This window comes from Aricia agestis, chromosome 11, assembly GCF_905147365.1.
Source record: "Aricia agestis chromosome 11, ilAriAges1.1, whole genome shotgun sequence".
In the NCBI taxonomy this organism is placed as follows: Eukaryota; Metazoa; Arthropoda; class Insecta; order Lepidoptera; family Lycaenidae; genus Aricia; species Aricia agestis.
The window spans coordinates 1701668-1723048 of NC_056416.1; the positions used below are offsets into that span (position 1 = coordinate 1701668).

Consider the following 21381-nt stretch of genomic DNA (forward strand, 5'->3'; position numbering starts at 1 on the left):
AATGTTTTCCTTTTTTTTTTTTGTTTTTTTTTTGTAACTTCTAAGTATTTATCCGAAAAACATATTATATGAAATCTGTATTTTTGTTAATGTCACAGAAAGAATAAAACATGCATGTATGCTAAAATTTTTGGAAATTTTTAATAATTCTGATAAGTACTTATTTATTTTGTAGCTAAATATAAAAGAATCTCTAAAACGAATTAAAAATTCACCAATTAAGAAGTTACTTACATATAAATTATAATAAATGTTTCCTTGTAATAATTGGCAATAATATTAATTAGTACTTCATCTGCAACAAGTAGACCATTTTGAATTATTATTGCAATTAACCCACGTATGCACCAAGGTTAGAGCTATGAGAGTCAAGTTTGACCCTGACTAGATTAATTTAATCAATTTGTTATTTCATATATTTCATTTATAATATCAATTACAATTACTTACATAAATATATTTTATCTTGTATAATGTACATCTCAGTTAAGCATCTGATTATTATTTTTATGTTTAAACTAGCCGCAACTAGGTTCACCAGAAAATTGCATTTTTCACGAGATAAGAATTATATTGCCATTTTCTGGAACTCTCAAGTCTCAAAGCTCAAAAAATTAAAATCGGTTAAATAGTTGAAGAGCGAAATGGTAACACAGACAGATACACTTACGCATTTTATATTATTATTAAAAAAAGAAAATTAGAGTAAACTGGCATAAATAATAGTATTATTACTTATTAGTTATCAACACCATCTGTTTAGGCTTTAGTTTAGGGTATTGGCGGTTAAATGTAAGCTCACATGCTAACAAACTAACGGAAAAAATGCACAAAAAGGCATCACCCTGTATCCTTCATGCACTATACAGCGTGCGACACATTTGTAGGGTAAGCCGATTACCGCAGATCAGCTGATTGGCACCGCACTTGGCAGCCCTCGTGTGCTGCATTACGCCCGGCTTCAATACTATGTGTGCCAGCGGATGATTACAAAAAGGCTGGGATTAGTTCGTAGGGCTTATAAATTGTAATGTCAAGTGGTAGTTAGGTGCCATAAATTGCATTAGTAGAATAAAAATAAGACCTTTCAGAATCAGACGTGATTCGTGAAAAGTTTTTCGCGACTTATCTGAAATCACGCGTTAGTGATTTGAGCTGCCCGGCGGTCTGGGCCAGTACCACGAAACGGTTTTGAGACTCAAACAATCGTACGAGAACGTTGCGTCCTTCTCTAACAAACGTGAAATGACGTTGTTAGAGCAGGACGTGGCATTCTCTTCCGATTATTTGAGTCTCAAAACGGTTTCGTAGTAGGCCTACAGGATTGAACAGAAGTAACAGAGGAAGAATTTCTTTCAAACATTGTATGTTTCCCTCAAGATGCCAATTTTAGTCCTGCTGGTATGAAGATGGCCTATTGTATATTACGATTAAATCGTTCCGTAAACCGCCTTTCAACGAATGGTGAGGCTCTAAGGGTTTACGTACTCTACTCCGCTTTGATAAACCCTGGTTCAGTGGCGGCTTTACCCATTACGAGGCCCCGGTCAGCAGGTCTTTGCGAGGCCCTTTGGCCGTCTGTCCACCGCCGCCGACACCGGGACCTCACCGCCAAAAATTCATAAATTAAATACAACTATAAGACGTTTTGCTCGACGCGAGGCCCCGGGCGATTGCCCAGTTCACCAACCACTAAGGCCGCCACTGCCCTGGTCATATTGTGTCCAAACTATGCATGAAACATGTCAACGACACAGTGTCTATGTGTAATAGATGAGATCGCAGGATGCGCGCGCGTCGGAAGTGGGGACAATGCGCCATTGTGGTGGGGCAATTACGGCCCCATTGTCACGTGACCCACTTTCCTCCGGCTCCTTAGATCATGTCCGACATTTTATTTATTTTTTTATTTTATTTTATTTCGAAAACTTACAGCTACTTAAAAATAACTATAACAAAGATTACTATAAAGCTAAGAGCCAATTACAAGTTTCCACTAATAGTTAAGATACTAAAAAAAGAGAGAGAAGTGAAAATCAATGTATACATACCTACATACATTCATAGCTATAACTTTAAACTTTATCAAGACAATGATCTAGATGGTATGATTGGCTATGGCTAAATAATAATAGTACAGTTGAGAAAAAATATATATTTAGTATAACCACTGCAAAAGTAGAACGAAAAACTTATAGTAAGTAATAATAGAAAAATTACACAAGTGATTTTGAAAATATATAATTGTTATATTGTATAATTATTATTATGCAATGATCTGATTTATTTTTCATGTTAAAACACGTAATATAATAATGAATATTTAATTGGACTTACTAGAAAAGTACGCGTCCGTTAATAGTTTTCTAATTTTAAAGGGCTTCAAAGAGAAAATATCTTCGAGTTGATTGCTAATAATAAAATTAAGTTGGGTGCTCGATCTACACATGAAAAAGTTGCGACGGTAAAAGGTGTTGTACGGTGGGACATATAGTGGAACAAAGTTACGGACATATCGGATAGGGATATTAAAATTGTATTGGCTTAATAATTCAGAAACATCGACAGTATTATTAATAATTTTACTAGAGTAGGCCAGATCGGAAACATTTCTGCGATAGTGGAAAGAAGGAATGGTAGAAAATGGAATTTTTACATCTTGATTCATAATCTGGAAGATTGAGACCACATTTAAATTGAAGATACCTTAAAGAGCGCTTTGTATCGATTCAATTCTTTGAATATAAATGTTATATTGAGGATTCCAAACTTCCGAGGAATATTCTAAAAGACTGCGTACATAAGAACAGTACAAAACTTTCATAGTTTTTTGGTGTTCTTAAAATTTTTGCAAGATCTTATTACAAAACCGAGAGCTTTTGAAGCTTTGTCGACAATATAATCGACGTGCTTATCAAAAATCAACTTAGTGTCGACAACTATTCCCAGATCTTTCATTGAGTTCTTCTTTAGCAATTCTTTATTATTAAGTTTATATTTAAAGTTAATTGAGTTAGGTTTGCGGGTAAAATTTAAAGTAAAACATTTAGCTACATTTAAGTCTAATTTGTTATAATAGTACAGTAGTTACTAAATCTGTTAAGATCCTCTTGCAGAAGCCAACAATCGCTAAGAGATAAAATATGCCTCATTATTTTGGAATCATCAGCATAAAGTAAAAGTTTGGAATAAAATAAACAAGAAGATATATCGTTTAAGAATATGGAAAATAGTAAGGGACCCAGAAGGGATCCTTGAGGGACGCCAGAAGGCACTAGCATCCAGCTTGACATAAACCCATTAAGGGCTACCGCTTGCGACCTGTTACTAATGTAGGAGGAAAACCATCGAAAGAGGTTCCCATGTATACTTGCGAGGGAAATTTTCCGCAATAGTGGTCAATTCGGTCAAACGCCTTACTGAAATCCGTAAATATAGCATCAACTTGGGCACCCGCATCCATACATGCACTAACATAATCGTACGCAACAAGAAGATTTGATGTAGTAGATCGGCCTTTTAAATGTTGACATGTTTCACTTTCCCAAAACCATCAGCTGATTTCAGTTGCAGCTCTCTTTAGTAGAGTTGCGGTGTATTTAATAGTTCCTGGCAATTTTGTCTTGAATGGAGGAGTTCCACATACTCCGAGAGATATCCCCAATCCGCCGGAGATAGAGAAATCTTTCCCCCATGTATAATAAAGAGCCCTACTCAGCAGGGCGCTAAAAACGTCTTTCGTTTATAGACGTCTCCCAAGTTGTTGATTGTACGGCTTAATATTACTTTTATCTAAGCTTATATACAGATTTCAATCTTCTATTTGCCATGTTTTGTCTGCCTAATTTTAAGTACGTTTTCTTGAATATAAATGTTGGATCTTCCATATCTATGTATAATATGAAAATTACCGAGTTGTTACCGAGAGTACATAGTGTGCCCTCAGCCTTACACGTACTTAATCATTGTGTCCCATAACCCATTACAATACAATAAGCAATCAAGTTCGGCATAAAAAGTCCCATATGTCCCACTCCCGACCCAACCCTTAAATATTCATTGAGCTGGGAGGTCATTTCGAAACCATCTTTTGAATTATAAAAACTTTATACTTTTTAAAAACTGAAACGTAAGGTTAAACCAAACAGTTAAATGGATTGTTACGTACCTATTACTTACTAGACGTTGTCACGCAAAAACTGTTCATTTTATAAAATTTTTATTTTCTTAGTATCTCTGCACAATTGGTTTTGGAGTTAGGAATTAGGAATTAAAGGCAGACCAACTTTCGTATTTGTACAATATTACTCGTATTTTACACTTTAGTTAATAAGTTGCTGAGCAGCATGCGGTGCCTGATTTTCGTAAGTTTTGTTTAAAAAAAAAGTATTTTTTTTACTAATGGTTTTTTTCCCAAAAAACAAGTCAAGTGACGCAGTTTAAGGTCGCTTTCTAAACATTAGGCTCGGAATGCAGACTGACTAGTTGCTAATCTGTACCCGCTTATTGTTGGCGATAACATTATCTTAGTCTGGGTTAAACATTTAAAAGGTTACTGTTAAATAACTTTACGTAAGCTTTTATCGTAAAAAAGCTCCGACTCGAAAAAAGCAAGGTGCGGAGCACGGACTGACGCAAAACTTTAGAGTTTAGACTCTTTTTAGATAATTTGATGACAGTGAGGTACTGCCACGTAGGTATTGCAGAGCGAGGCTGTTTTAGGGCAGGGCGTAGAAAAGGTCAGTGAAGAAAACGCGACCTGATATTTTCCTGGTTTCGGCCTCAAATTGAGGAGTAGTATGAAGTATGTGGCTTAGGCTATGTGACTTAGGCTGCCTGCTTACGCATGATTTTGGAATTCATTTTCCCTATACGGAATTTCGTAAGAATAGCGCAAACATTCTTTTTTTCAGGAGCGAACGCGACGGCTTGCACTTGAAACGTACGTATATTTTCTACTGTTATAAACTATAGGCGATATCAATATTCAATACATAATATATACATATACAATTTTATTTGACTAGTATGCATCGTGCTGCGTATTTGGTGTGACCCGACCTAGGTTGCCACAGCAGGTCGAGTATGATTGATTTTAAACCTCAGTTAAATTATAACGGGGCACGTACGTCGTACACGTTTGACGGACAAAACGGACCGACGACCTCACATTAGATAAACGGTCCAATCAGCCTGTCAGGTGGTGTGTTATTATGTAGTGGTGTATCTACCACATACGCTAACTACACGGTACACCCTGTCTGAAGTCAGGAAGTCGGATAATAACAATATTTGCCAGCTGCTGAAGTACGATTTACATTACGTCAATCTGTATCGAGAAAAGTATGGTACGGCCGTGCCTTTGCTAAAAAGCTTGGCTGGGGCACTACCGTGCCCCCAGATAACTGCAAGGATGTTTTGACGTGGATGACATTTGTGTAGGTAATTACTAATTGCATAAAAATGTCATCTTCAAAACATTGATTTTGACGAGGTCCATTGTCCTATACAAGATGGCGAAGTTCAAGGTCATGCTTATATCTAGCCTAAAACGAGCCTCTTTTACAACGCACCTCTGCCCGCCGCGCCTCTGAGAAATCTAACATAATTTCTACGTCGTTACTATGCGCGATAGCCTATAGAACTATTTAAATCAGCCAAGTGTGAAAAAATCTGTGTCAAGCCAAGAAGAAACAGGGCCCTCGAAGCAAGCAAGCTACAGAACGAAACCGAGCAAAAAAAAAGGATTATCAGGTCAGATACTGCTTTACCTCTTTCCTTTTTATTCCCAAATTAAAGTCCACTCGATTCAAATTAATCACAAATGGTATTAGAGCTACCATTTTTTCTGGTAGACTACAGTTCTGACTAGACTACAGTCTTCTATCAGTAGACCTTGGTCTCCCTGAGAAAGATCAGGTCGTCCCCAATGCTGAGGTCCTTTCTCTTCAGAAAGGGACAATGAGAATGATAATGTTGATGATGATGAAAATGATGATTAAGATAAAGTAGGATAACTTGAAAGAAACAAACTGCCCAACGAACTAATCTAATTACTTAGCAGCAAAGTAATGTTATTGCGAGCGCATCCGTTCTGCAGTAAGGTGTTACTTTACAACTTTTAATACACCTCGCGATTAACATCTTAGATAACGCAGGTCATATGCTTTACTTACTAAGGAATTATCAGGACGGTAAATGGTTTCTTAGAGAAGCAACTAATTTTAAACCTTACCACATTGGTACCAGGGTTTGTTTTCTGGTGAGCGAGCTAGGTGCATTCGTCAGCGGTATCTGATGGTCGGTTTCCATGGTGACATTTATTTTTAATTGCTTACCCACATCCCGTCATAATGTTAATATAATTTTGTCGAAGCCATTTGTCGAAAGATATTGACGGGGCATTCTGTTACTTATCTGTAATGGACCATTATTTTTAATGTCAGTATTTTTATAAAGAGCCTTCAACAAGGCCCAAGGGCAACTTACAAGGTAAATGCGAATAAAACTGCAGGTTACGTAGGATCAACCATAGACTAATGGATTTGTCCAAAAATAGGCGAAAGCGTAGCTGTAGGGAGAATTAAACCCTCTTAGGGTTGATTCAGACCGCAACGCGACGCATCTAAGATGCATTTCTAAATTTATATGGATTTGACAGATTTGCAAGACGTCTCACGCAATTGAAATCTGTCAAATCCATGCCGCACCGCGCCTCGCCTCGTCGCGTTACGGTCTGAATTGACCCTTAACACCATATTTTCCCGAAAATTCGGCAGTTTCTAGAGCACGAAGCCCAGAAATCGAATAGTTATGGAGTTTTCTCAGCAGAATAGGGCTAAATGTGTCAAGTTAGCACTGTTAGCAGGTGTATGTGGGCGCGGCTGCGCGGGCGCATCGCTGGTGGTTGCGCAATGCGCAACTGACAGCATTCCGCGCCCGGCACTGACTGAGAACGGACGCGCGGAAATACCGACATTAGAATACGAAATTGTAGCAAGAACGAGCGAATTCAAAGTGAATAAGTATTGATCTTACACGAGTTCTAGTTCCCACATTGTTACAATACTAAATTGTAATTATTAGTAATTGGTTAATTGCGGAAACCAACGACAGAATTGACTAATTTAAGATTAGCCAAGCAACGTTATTGTAGAGAATGATACCCCAAACGACGACTGAACTTTAGATATAATAATAATCAGTTGATCTCTTGATTGTGATGATCACTAATGTTCCTAAAATCGCTACGCAAAATATTTTGTTACCTAATTTAAACAAAGATGGTAATCCATAAATAATATTACGATCGTCTTCAATCTCAAACAATCTATAGTAATTTTAGACTAAATTATTATTGATCGTTTCAACATTGCAGCTTCGGGCTGATGAGCTAGTCAATATAGCCGTACGCGCTGATGATTTCATCTGTCCTAACATAACTAAGAAACCCTCCTAAGGCGATAATCTGCTCGTGACGGACGTATTAAAGTCTTAAACACCTGTAATTGGTCTGCAGATGAAAAATCGCCAACATTACAACGCGGCAACTTATCAATCTTGGCCTTTCATAATCTCGATGGTTGCGACATGAGGGGTCAAATCATAGACTTAATATATACTGTCGTAGGTCAAATATTAAGGTTGCAACTATCATCAACGCATTGATTACTTGCGCTGATTAAAAAATAATAGAAATAAAAACGGAAAATAAATCCTATGCAGAAGGAAAACAACCCGTTAAGTTAAATGGAAGTAATATTTTTACATATTTCCTTCGGCTATAAATTTCTGAATATATGTCACAGCCAACTGGTAGCTGTAGTGTTGAACGTTGCAGTCAACAAGTTGGCGAAACGACGCATAGCCATGTGACTGAATGGCGTTGTTCAGTCAAAGGGCTAGCTCAGTCAAACGACTGAACGGCTATTTAAACCAGTTGTCTGCGACATATACATCGGCTATAAATTTCTGAATAAGAGGCGACTCTTCTTGTGTTTTTTTCATTTTTGACTGTCAGCGCAAAATGGAAACCTCTACATGTCTAAATGCCATCAAGATAGTTCTGATGTTTTTCCATGTCCATTGTGATTCTCTCATAACAGTCGCGCGTGTAACTTGTAGGGCTGCGGTAATCTAATAACAGTAAGGTTTCCCCCCCGCCCCCGCACCGATCCCGCCCTGACACCGCCGCCCTCGCCAACCCTTTAATACTCTTCAAGTACGCACATCATCATCACTCATTGGTACCTGAATAGAGGAAAATTGGGAGTCTCTCTGGCCTAGGCAAGACACACAACATCATCATGATTATCATTCGACAGTTCCTAAATAAATTAGGAAAGTTCTCTTTATGCTGCAGAAAAGTTTGCAATCCAAAAAATTTTGTTTAATTTTTAGGGTTCCTTACTCAAAAGGATGAAAACGAAACTTAATCAGTTTATTGTCCGCCTGTCCATCCCCCTGCTAAGATTAATCATAGGATTAAACAAAAAAAATACGGTGGACCAACAAAAAATTAGAAGTTAGTTAGTCTCTGCTGTAATAATAGAAAGTGTAAAGAAACGACAAATTTTTCGAATTTTCTTTAACTTCTAACTAAAGCAAGTAATACTAAAGTTCCTCTACCTAACAGCAAGCAAGTACTAAAGTAACATTTGCGTCCTCCAGTAACGGAAGAGGAATATATTTATGAAAATAACTTGTGCTATTTCTGTGCACGTAAATCGTCGTCTGTCACTTGTTACGGCTCGCCTGATGATTTGTGAATTTGTAACCAATAAACTTGAGTTTGTTGGAGAAATTACACCATTAAGACGATTTACATAAGCTTGTAGGTTGTTGAGACTATACATGGTCTATAGTTTATAGGCTGATTTTTCTGGTATTGGGGACGAGATGTTTTATGATTAGTATTTTTCGAAACCCAGGATTGTTATTGTTACATCTTTAACTTCGTTACTTTTTTCCATAACCGCCTTTCGCTAGCACTAGCACTAGAAAAATCGTTCATACAATACAATCTAAGGGAGCAAAAGTAAATCCCTCAGGACATCCCTCCCATCTCCCATCCCTCAAGAGTCAAGACTCTACTAATTTTAGTTCTCTGCATCTTCATTTGCAGCAAAATGTACAAGTCTTCCGAGGTCTGTTTTATCGTGAGCGTAATATTTTCAGGGCCTATTACAACCTTTCTCTCATAATATATTATAGGTAAAAAAAAACTATTTTTTTTTGACAGATGGAGTATTACAAATGTCAGATAAGTTGTGGATAGCCTTTCCGGCACTTTATCAGGAATTGGTGAAACAGGCCCTAAGTATTATATGAATTCTTCTCTCAATGTTAATATAAATTAGGAATTATAAATAATTATTATTGATACATTACCCGTAGTGGTAGGTCGTGGGCAGGAGCATTGGAGTCGCCCTCGTCGCGGCCAATTTCCGTGTTTCTCATTAGTCCCCACATAAAATTATGATTCAAGACCCTCGGGGGCCCTTGCGTGTGATAGAGACTGATCGCTAATAAGTAAATACTCCACCACAGATAACAGTTTACTATACAGAAATTTTATTTTTATTTTATTTTTTATTTTTATTTATTTAGGAAAACTTACAGCTAGAATAACAAGTAGTTTTAAAATAACACAGGAAGGCCAATTACAAGTTTTCACACACATAAAATACGCTAGAGAAGTTAAACAAAGAAACAAACAGCAAACAAAGAACAGAATACTTACATAATAATATTGTATATGATATTAATTTATTTAAAAAAGGGGTCGCTAAGGTTCCTCTTTACTCTACCAATACTGGTACAGAATAAGACGTCTAGTTCTGTGCTCCGAGTAATCTCATTGTACGTTCTACTGGATCTAAAAACATAGGAGTTTCGACGATAGTTTGTTGATACTGGGGGAACGTACAGAAGTTGATGACGTCTAAGTGATGCTGATGGGACACTGATGCTAAATTTTTCAACGAGTTCGGGACAATCTATGATGCCGTTGAGAAGTTTAAATAGGAGAACTATGTCGGCAATTTTCTGCGCTCAAATAGTGGAAGAATATGAAATTTTTTACAACGCGATAAGTAGTTCGATACATAAGTTCTGGATTTAAATTGGACAAGTCTTAAGAATTTTTTCTGGATTTTTTCTATTCTTTCGATGTACGTATGATAATTGGGGTTCCAAATTTGAGAACAATATTCTAGGTGAGTGCGGACGAAGCTACAATATAGTATTTTTAAAGTTTAAAATACAGAAATACAGAAGATAGATTTTACTTATGTGTTTGGTTTCCCCTTTGAGAAAGTAGATTTCTTAAACTGTATGTAAGGAACATTTTATCGACGGGTACGTGATCTAATCGGAAGCGGAAAAATGTATTCCACTTTCTGTTTTCTTGTCACTTCTGCCGGCACTATTTCGGCACCTCCTCCTCCTCTTGATTTTTTTAATACCAAAGAGACTAGAGAGCGAATGAGAATAGACATCGGTTGCTATCACACGTAATAACCGCCAATCATCGACACGATGTGCCGTTACATACAAGTTACAACAAATTATGCGTCCTCGGTCTTCCTGGTATTTTGCATATCACTCGGCAATCATTTTTCAAATTTTCGGGACAATGGCAAAATGAATAATCATTGGGATTAATCAAAAGTCGGCGCACATAAAGGTTGAGAATTAAATGATTGCAATGATTTGGTAACTCAATAAATAATAACTTATGTAGAGACTGGACTTAACGTCTTTGGGGTGTTCCAAGAATCAAGAGCCTGAGTATCAGCCCCATGCTTTTAAATAATTATCCTAACTTCTGAACTAAAGATGCGTCAAAGTAGATAAAATCAATTTTACTGATAGTTTTCAACAATGAAAACTACGATACCCGAAAACCTTTACAAATAATAATATGGCCTGTATAAATTCTTAATCACACACAACCCAAAGCTGGATGTTTTGTTAGTAAATTAATAAGCATAATATTATATTTTATTCCCTCATCCCATCAGTGCAAATTGTCCATTTCGTAGTGAGAAAATGCTCGCTAAGTAATAACATGTAATTTCAGCCAATCATAATAAACAAATGTCATGCTACATAATAACAAAATCGCGTGTATTTGCTTTTTGTTACAGTCAAAGTGTTGTAGCTAGTGACTATAATTTGACGAAGTATTATGCCGCCTGCACACAAGCAAGCAGCTAAGCAATTGCTACTGCTATTTTTCTTATGATTTTTATTTGTAATCCAATATTCATATATTTTTTTCTATCATTCATACGTTTTAGATTAAAGGTACAAGTTGGAACCGAGCGACACGCGACAACTGCAAACGAAGTGTCGTCGCGACACTACTATAGTTTCTATATTATGTATATCTACGAATAAGATAGCATATGAATAAAATAGCAGAATTAAGGTACAAAGATCCATGGTCAGTCAAAACACAGAACAAAAATATTTTTTCAACATAAAAAAATAATTGTTTCTTCTCGTATCTTCACAACACTGACTCACGTGGCATTTTGCATTGGAAAATGCAACGCAATAAAGGAAACTGTAACATTAAAGGCAGGATCAATAAAAATACTTTTTGTTTAATTTTAGGCAATAGACTTTATGTACGTGTAATCGTCACATTATCGAGGTGTGAAGTTGAAAGTCTATTTTGTTGTAACAATGTACTAAATGGTCCAAAACGACTTTCTATTATTCTATTATAATAGCTCCCACACCGGTTTCGGTGACGGTGGCCGGTTTCATTGAAACCAGGCCAGCTACGCAGGAGTAATTTTATAGTGCCCAAGTGTGTGCGCAGTACACAAGAGCACTCTCTATTCCTTTACTCTCATAACCCAGTGGGACGGAAGACCGACACGACCGGCGAGAGATCAGGCGCAGGACCGACTTTTTACATGCCCATCCGACGCATGGATCATCTTACTTGTCAGACAATCAGGTGATCAGCCTGCAATGTCCTAACCAAACTTGGAAATAACATGTATGTTTCCAACGCGGGAATCGAACCCACGACCTCCGAGTCGAGAGCCGCGCTCTGTACCACTAGACCACGGAGGCGTCAGGAGGATGGAATCTATTATACGAGTACTAAACTAGCTGACCCGGTAATCTCTGATCGGTCTAGCCAAATCGTTGGCAAAAAATATAACTTAAGGAAATTTTGGCTGGTTTACATTATTAAAATCCATTGATCCAAGCGCTGGATTGCTACTGGAATGTAAACGCCAAACGGGCATTGGCAAACTGGAATGCAATTCAGTAATCCAGCGCTGGATTACTACTGGAATGTAAACGAGCATTGGAAAACTGGATTGCAATTCAGTAATCCAGCGCTGGATTGGATCACTGGATTGGAATAATGTAAGCCCGCTATTAGATTTTAATTTCTTAATAATATTTCATAGTTTTATAACACTGTCACTATGTTAATGTTTGAATAATATGGAGAAGTAGAAAAATCAACCGTCGCTACTTATGAGCTTCCATCAACAAACAATCAGATATAAACCATTCTAAAAAGGTATGTTAATTGTAATTACAAATCGTAATACGAATATTAATTAATGAGATCGAGCAAGAAGTGTGCCGACTGCAGAGCATTACCATTTTGGGTCCAGCCGTCTCCTTTGGTATGCCCCTGACGCGGACGGCGACTAAGATATCATCTTTTTATGAAAAACCATAGTCGATTAAGGGTGTAGTCGGTGCTATAATGTATTTTAATCGTATGCCGCATGTTTGCATGGTTTTGGTTTAGTGCACACAGTAGACGGCATTAGGAATTGCTACAACTTGTATTACCTATTCTATTTTTATACAAAAGCTATATTTTAGGATGAACAGAACAATTAATATTACATATGTTTTGTTACTACACCTACACATCTACATATTTTAATTGTGCTGCGGGTTGTCAAATCCACGTAATTTGCTGAATCCTTAAGCAGTATTCTGAGTCCTGACACGTAATGAATTAATTTATTCCAACCAGGCTAGCATGGCCACCGGTAGAAATGCGAAAGTATAGACAAACTGTGGACATAAACTTAAGGTGCCGTTCCGATCTTTACCGCGGCTAATCGCTACCGACAAAAATTCAATTAAAATGCCGCTTTATGACAGACTATAGTAATATGTCATATAGTAGGATATTGTTTCAATTTTTAGGACTAAAGTCTGTCATAAAGTGGCATTTTAATTGAATTTTTCGGAACGAAAAAAGATCGGAATGGCACCTTAAGTTTATGTCCATAGTTTGTCTATACTTTGGCATTTCTACCGGTGGCCATGCTAGCCCAGCTGGGCCATGATTCACAATGCACAATTCGACTCGGATCAGAAAACTTCATCGCGCGTCATCCAAAAGCTCGTCGCGCTAGGCATTGACCAATGACCGCACGGAAAAGTTTCGGAATCCGAGTCGAACGGAAATCATGAATCGCAGTGCAGGTACTCCTCCCAATTTGTCTTTGTTCTCCCAATTGAAGATGCCTTAGCTAAAGGCTCTTGTATGTATAGGTGAAGGCTCAATGACCAGACTGGCTAGTGGCTACATAGTTGAGGTGACGTATATGGTCCAGCTCGGGGGTGAACGGCTGGCCCACGACGAGTCAATTACGATCCGGACTGGTTTCAATTTGTATCGAAACAGGGCTTACACGCCGCCTATGATTTATTACTATGTGTTAACTGGATGTTGCCCGCAACTTTGTTGCGACTTGCGTCCAAATTGGATTAATGCGCGAGGATCACAGTTTTTCGGGGTAAAAACTATTCTGTGTCTTTTGCCGGGATTAAAAGTGTCGCTATACCAAATTTCATCAAAATTGTTAAGTGATAAAGATAATAGACAGACGCACTTTCCCATAATATTAACCCATCAAGCCCCATAAGCTCACCGGCGAGCGAGACACAATAGAATAACAATAGATTTAGAAGATTTTAGAAGGATTAAGTATGAATAGTTGTTTAGTGTTCATTTAGCAATTAAAAGAGTCCGATTGAAGGCGACTTTTGCTACAGCTACATTTGTTCAAATAATAATCATATTCGCTTCGAAATCATCGTGAATGACGAATTATCGAAAATTCATCAGACGGAGGGAGAGACCACTCCCTCCCTCCTTCTCTATCTTTCACGTGAAAACGTATGTTTTGTAAATGTTAGGAATGAAATTTCAAGGTCGTGTCATGAAAAAGAGGGTCGAAATCATAAAGTTAATATACCTAGCGGAATAGAGAAACAAAGGCCTGAGCAAGAGAGATGCCACTATCAGTAACACTGCGTGGTAAAAAGAGACGTGTGATACATGACAACAGCACCCTTTTTTTGACGTCCATTCGGCACTTGCCGCACGTTGATAATTTAATCTCATAGAAATCATGTGTTCAATCATGCTTGTGTAAGTGTATACGTATACATATTTTTACACACAGATGAAACCAATTTCGATTTCGTTTGACAGCTCGAGATTGTTGCTCTATTCCGCTAGGTATATTAACTTTATGGTCGAAATGCATAATGACTTTTTAGACAGAAGTTTCACTTCTGTCACGTGTACTCTGCGCTACGCTAGTTTAATCTCCTTTAAGTGTCAAACGTGATTAGAGTTTTCGATGCAAATAAAACTGCTTATGGCAGCCCTACCCCGGTGGCGGTAATAGATGGGATCGATGCGAGATGAGCGGTCGGCAGGAAGTTTACGGATGTCTGACGATACACGGTACACCGGTGCGGGGATTACGAGTCATTCATCTATTACATTGCTAGTTGGTAGGGCTGATGGCCTGTTCAAGTAATGTCGTGTTATCTCTTTCGCTTTTAAAAAAATATATAGGGGTATTGGGAGTAATTATGGCAATATTAAAAGACAACATAATAACTTTCATATTGAAAATAATACTGTGCACGACTTTTTTAATCTAATGTTCTTTTGTTTTGTCACGAAAACAGTAAATTGTTCGAATTGTTGAATTGTTCGAATTGTTCGAACAAATACGAAGCCGCGAAGCGCAAATACGAAGCCGCGAAACCACACACTCGCGGTTCGCGGCCTTTAAATTAGTAGAGAAACGTAAGAAAAGCTCTATCAAAACTAAACACAGTAATTTTGGCGCAGCCGTGTTAGCTATTAGACAGTAGCGATTAACAGCTACATATTCGTGAAATCATAAGATATTTGAATTTGAAGTGCTGCAACCTGCATTGTCATAATAAAGTTGCGAATTCGTAGCTATCAATTGCTCTTTCTAAGTCAACTAGTACTTACGTGTTCGTCGAGCGAGTATGTGAGCTCGCCGTCGTCGTACAGCACGAACCACCGCCGCTGCCATCGCTGTGGACAAACAGACATACATATATTAATATTATATCTCGTAAGGTATCAATTATGATAAGTATTTAAATTGTTACGTAGTAAGTATAGAGATATCATTAATTAAAATCGCATTCAGTAGTTTAAGCGTTATCGTAAAACAAATAAAATAACAGCAATCTTTTAAGATTTTCTTACGTTTGCAAATCACGACCAATATAGAAAAAAGTTAGCCTACCCAAAAAAACAATAGGAATACTGACAGATTCCTAATATCCATTTGCAATTTTCTCTACTTTTCCGTAGAAAGAAGCTACGTCTGTGGTTGTCACTGGTACTGCACCTAAATCAGTAATTATTGTTGATTTATCTTTCCATGAAACAGGAAAGCCAATCACAAAATCTATTGCCCAAACTAGTGACAACAAAGCCTACAAACCGATCACTATCTTCGGGAATTCGGCAAGCCGGCTGTTGAAACCTGTGTTTTCCACTAATATGGCGTTATCTAGCGGGGCTGTGGGTAGCGGTGGGCGAAATCTTGTATCTGGAATAGATTAGCATACGGACGAGGTGACTGGTGAGACAATGAAACTGTTCTGACATGTAGTTCACGCTTATTACGGTAATAGCGCGGGCGTCTGGCGTACGCGTTGCGTGCGAGGAGCTGCGTACGTTCAAAGCTATGCGTCTCAAGATGCGTGCGCGTCGCAAAGTTGCGTATATCTCTGCGCTGCAGAATATATTCTATAAGCCTTAAGTTTACTTCTTTTTTAAGATTTCATCATTTTTAGGGTTCCATAGCCAAATGGCAAAAAACGGAACCCTTATAGATTCGTCATGTCTGTCTGTCTGTCTGTCCGTCCGTATGTCACAGCCACTTTTCTCCGAAACTATAAGAGCTATACTAAGCTATACTATTGAAACTTGGTAAGTAGATGTAGTCTGTGAACCGCATTAAGATTTTGATACAAAAATGGAAAAAAATATTAAAAATTTTAGGGGTCCCCATACGTACAACTGAAACGAAAATTTTTTTTTTCATCTAATCTATGCGTGTGGGGTATTTATGGATAGGTCTTGAAAAATCATATTGAGATTTTTAATATCATTTTTTTCTAACCTGAATAGTTTGCGAGAGAGACTCTTCCAAAGTGGTAAACTGTGTCCCCCCCCCCCCTAATTTCTAAAGTAGGGGCATGATAAGTCTAAAAAAAATATATGATATACATTACTATAAAAACTACCAACGAAAATTGGTCTGAACGAGATCTAGCTAGTAGTTTTTTTTATACGTCATAAATGGTAAACCTTAAATTAACTTTCATTAAATAAACTGAAACATAAAAATAAATCAAAAACCTTTTAATTTCATAAAAAATAAACCTTATTGTTGCTGCCTTTCATGGGCGAGTCCAACTCGCACTTGGCCGGTTTTATTTTAACTTACATACTTTGGGCCTAAGAACTTTGGTGTAATATTGTGTTGTCAATATCGTGTGTGTTTTAAGAGCTACCTGACCCTAAAATACCGCTAGGGGGCATCCCATAAGCATTAGGGGGTGTTGGTGAAAATATATGTATATGAAAAAAGGCTTGAGATAGTGCCGTCAACCAAATGAGCCCTTCGTCTAATATCTAAAGTGTGTTCCAATGATGGTAATAATTAATAAATGACGGCAACGCACTATAGTACAACCCATTGTTATATTTTACATTATGTTTTATGCTATGTTCGATTCTTATCTATGTTTTGCTACATGTAACTGTTAGCTATTAAATAATTAACAGTTTACATCAGAACATAGTAATAGGCAAGAAATTTTATTAATTACGGCCTTTCACCACTTTGTGCGGCGTAAGAAGTATCGGATTGTCAAGAGTGTGCGAAAAACCTTAGTACATTGCGGCATCGCTGATCCTTGCCGAGTGAAAGGTTCCTGTAATGCGCAATGGACAGCTGAACACTTTGTGCTTACGTTATTAGGAGATTATAAGAAGTGTGTAATATAATATTTTTTTTTTACACGGGCAAAAGCCACACACCGGCCACACATTCCCACCACTGCAACTCCTGTGTCGCCAGCATCAACAGTGGCAACCAACCACGGAAACCCTTTGATATGATCTCAGGGATGCCCGAGGGACAAGGTAAATGTGTTTTGGGACCCGCAATAAAATTTTATGTAATAAAGTTCGTCAAATTAACGACAAACTCTGAACACTGAAACGCTTTAATATTATGATATATCTATCCCGATTCGACTTCTATGTCACAATAGACATAACGACCAGTAGTTCGACTGCAAAGAGACGGACAGGTTTCAATATCTGTCAAATTTGTCGGGTTTCACTAGGATTATAAACGGAATGTGCCTCGCGCTGGCTGATATAATTTATTTTTAAATATTTAAAAATAATGATTTCAAAATTGGATTCTGACAATTTTAATCACAAGTGCCAAAACACAAACAACAATACGACCAAAGAGGAACACGTCCAGCGAATATGTCATAGTTTTAAATTCGTAGGTAACAAATTAACAACCCTAGCGACGATTTTCGTCATAATACGTCAAATTTAAAAATTTCAACATCAGTTCTAAGTCGGCATACTCTATCATTCTGTCTACTCTGTCTATGTTGTCCCCGTATCACACGTGAGATAGCCTCAAAATGGAATGAAGATCAGCATAGCTATTTTATTAAAGTGAGATAATAGGTGACTATTTTGATAAAGTTAACTCCAACAAGCGTTAGGAAACGTAAATCTTACTACAAATTAATTAACTTATAATTGGCCGATTTACCTTATTTGGTCGAGTAGGTAATGTCAAGTAATTCAACATGATCTGCCGACTGCACTTGACATAACTCGATCAAATTAAGTAGCTTATTCTACCTGTGAATCAATTTCTCTGATGGTTCATACTTTCATCGATGATATTCCTAGTAAATGCTAAGCTAATAGTGATGGAGTGGTGGTTGTCACCTCGGCTCACCATCAGAGATAATTAAGATAACTCTACACGACACGTCATCGCCGCTAATTGAAGTCAAACGACGCCGGCGGATATCAAATCGCTGCAGCCTGCAGGATCCAGGGTTGCCGCTGAATATATCGACTAGATATGTAATTGATTTTACTGTAGGTTCTTGGTGGAAATTCATGTGGAACACTAATAAAACACAATTTTTTATGCACTTTTTCCACTATATTAAGATATTATTATAACTTTTAACCGATTTCACGAAAAATTGTGTTTTATTAGATCGTCTACTCAGACTTTCTCCCTATAAGTTACATAGTTCTAACAGAAATATAAGTATATGAACTTGGTATGGACATACTTCGGGAAAGGAGCAAAGAGTTCGAGTCTCGCACGAACTTCGGCGTATCCAAGTATCAGGGAAATAGTCATGCTTAGTTAAAATTTAAATGTATTCTCGACACAAAAAGATCACAATTTACTTATTAAAAATGTTTACAACCCTATTAGACCAAAGTGTTAACGTCAAAGGAATTCGATCAGCCAATCGCGCGGTCGGATCGCGTCCGCGCGAAACGCTCCGATTGGCCGATTACATTCCGAATATCGATATTCGACATTAATGATGTTTAATATCGATAACACGTCGATTAATAGATTAATACCAATTAATAGCAAGTATTTTGAACGGAGTATGCTAAGACCATCACTGTTGTAGATTATTTATTTCGATTCAATAGATGTTGCCGTCTTCGTTTGATACATTGAAAACTTTCCGCGGGATCCATATTAAGTATAATGATTAATGATCTAGTCTATTTTAGATTTGTCATTAAATTTAAGCAAAATTTAGGGCCTGTTTCATCACTTTCTGATAAAGTGCCGAATAGGCTATTCACAGCTTTTTTGACAGATTCTCCATACTTCATCTGTCAAGTTAAGTGGTGGATAGCCTATTCGGCACTTTATCAGAAAGTGGTGAAACAGGCCCTTAGAATTCATCATACCTTTCCGCAAAAAAATCTTGGTAAGTACTTATAACTTTACTCCAATTTTGATCAACAGATATTAACAAACACTACACACTTCCTGTACACCTGCGCGCCGCCCGGTACTGCAGATACAAGAGGCCGCGATACTGGCGACAAATTATTAGCTCGTGCCGCTATAAATAGATGCTGATGCTACAGTCTGGCCGCCGGATAGAGAGAAATTCACTTAGTTCTTTCACTCACGAAATATTGGTATCACTTTTCAAGTTTTCATTAATTTCAGAGAAGCGAAGGTATTCACTATTTAGGGCCTGTTTCACCACTTTCTGATAAAGTGCCGAATAGGCTATTCACAACTTTTTTGACAGATTCTCCATACTTGATCTGTCAAGTTAATTGGTGGATAGCCTTATCAGGAAGTGGTGAAACAGGCCCTTAGAGACGCATTTTTCCTGACCGCACTGAAAAACGATTTTCCTCGGTTGGTAGGTCTCAGGTACTAATATGATTAAAGGCGGTTTTTTTTTGCTTTTGCTTCAATCACCGAAACTACTGGATTCATTTTGATTAAAGGCACAGATAATAAGGTAAATCTGGAGGAGTGCCTTAGGCACAGAAGTAGATCAATCTTAGGCTAGTCTTTATTCCAGAAAAAAATTAATATTCATGCGCGATTTCTGCATTTGGAACGAAAACCCAATGAGTTTCTAAAATACTAGAGTAGCAATGTCTTACAAAAGATTCTCAGAAATGCGTAACCACTTTTTTGTTCAAAAGACAATGTCAAGTCATATATTCGTTATGTCATTATGTATGTGAGATATGCCTGCAGGCATCTTCGAAGTGGCAACGCGTTGCTACCGTAAACTTCCAATCTAGTTACGTTAGTAACATAGAATATCATTGCGAAAACCTGCCGCGAGCGAAAATATTGTCACCTCTATGTATAAGCAATGTAGATCAGATTTAAATCAAGTTTCGCAAAATAAGTAATTAATAACTTAGGAGTTAGGCAATACAATAATAACCTACATCCTGCCTACTGTCGGCCAGTTGCTTCCGGGCAGGTGTTGGGTTTAGAGTTTAGACCTAGGCTTGTGCACGCAATAACTCCGATTACTTGTAAATCTAGATTATATCGAGGGAGATTGACAGTCAAAAGCTGAACTGGATTTAGTATTTTCAATGAATAGACGGCCTACTAATGAAATGTCTGCGTTGGACTTATAAAAGCAAGAACCTTCTTTGGATTAATCCTTCGATCGTGGATTCTTGGGAATCTATTGTTATTATATTGTGTCTCGCTCACCGGTGAGCTTATAATAATAATAATAATAAACATTTATTCAACAAATATCACAGCACACTACAATAAAACAAAGCACAATAATAGTCTAAGCGATAAGTTGAGAATGGCGAAATATAGAGATAAGGGTCATAAAAATACGTGCGATAGCTCATTAGATTCGGGAAGACGTCTAGAAAAATGTATCGGAAGCGTGTATTAGCACACAAAAAAATGCAAAAGTTATAAGCAAATAGGTTGCCAAAAAAAAGGTATTATAAGATTCTTAAAGAGGAGGAAATTTCCATAAGAAAACTCCCAGCGCCCGGAATTTAAAGTACACTGAGGACGGAAGTTCGAAAATTTTCGTTAGTTAACATTTGTCTAATTTGTTGAAAAATTAACTTGAAGTTAAATTTCCAACGGGAGCAAATTCTTTGAAGTGTTCGGAATACACCATAAGTTTTTGATATTTTTAAATTAATATTTAATACCTTTTAAAAAATAATCAGTGTGACGTGCTCGGTTTTGAAGCCGCGCGCGCCACCTAAAAATGCCGCGCGGAGGCTTACTTTCAGCGTTAAATTACAATTATAAATAATAGAGATAGAATTCCGGGCGCTGGGAGTTTTCTTATGGAAATTTCCTCCTCTTTAAGAATCTTTTTTTTAAACTTCTTAAATGTTAATAGTTTCGGAGTTTTTAACAAAAAACGTAATACCTTTTTTTTGGCAACCTATTTGCTTATAACTTTTGCAATTTTTTG

General features: G+C 37.4%; 1 protein-coding gene across 3 annotated transcripts in view; it reads right to left on the reverse strand.

Annotated features, from left to right (window-relative positions):
- LOC121731569 (protein outspread) overlaps positions 1-21381 on the reverse strand; it is a 256640-nt gene that overhangs the window by 37386 nt on the left and 197873 nt on the right. For all 3 annotated transcript variants that reach the window (XM_042121053.1, XM_042121052.1, XM_042121054.1), the window contains exon 3: positions 15305-15370. In XM_042121053.1, coding sequence (XP_041976987.1) covers positions 15305-15370 — 66 coding nt within the window. The remainder of the gene's footprint in view (positions 1-15304; positions 15371-21381) is intronic.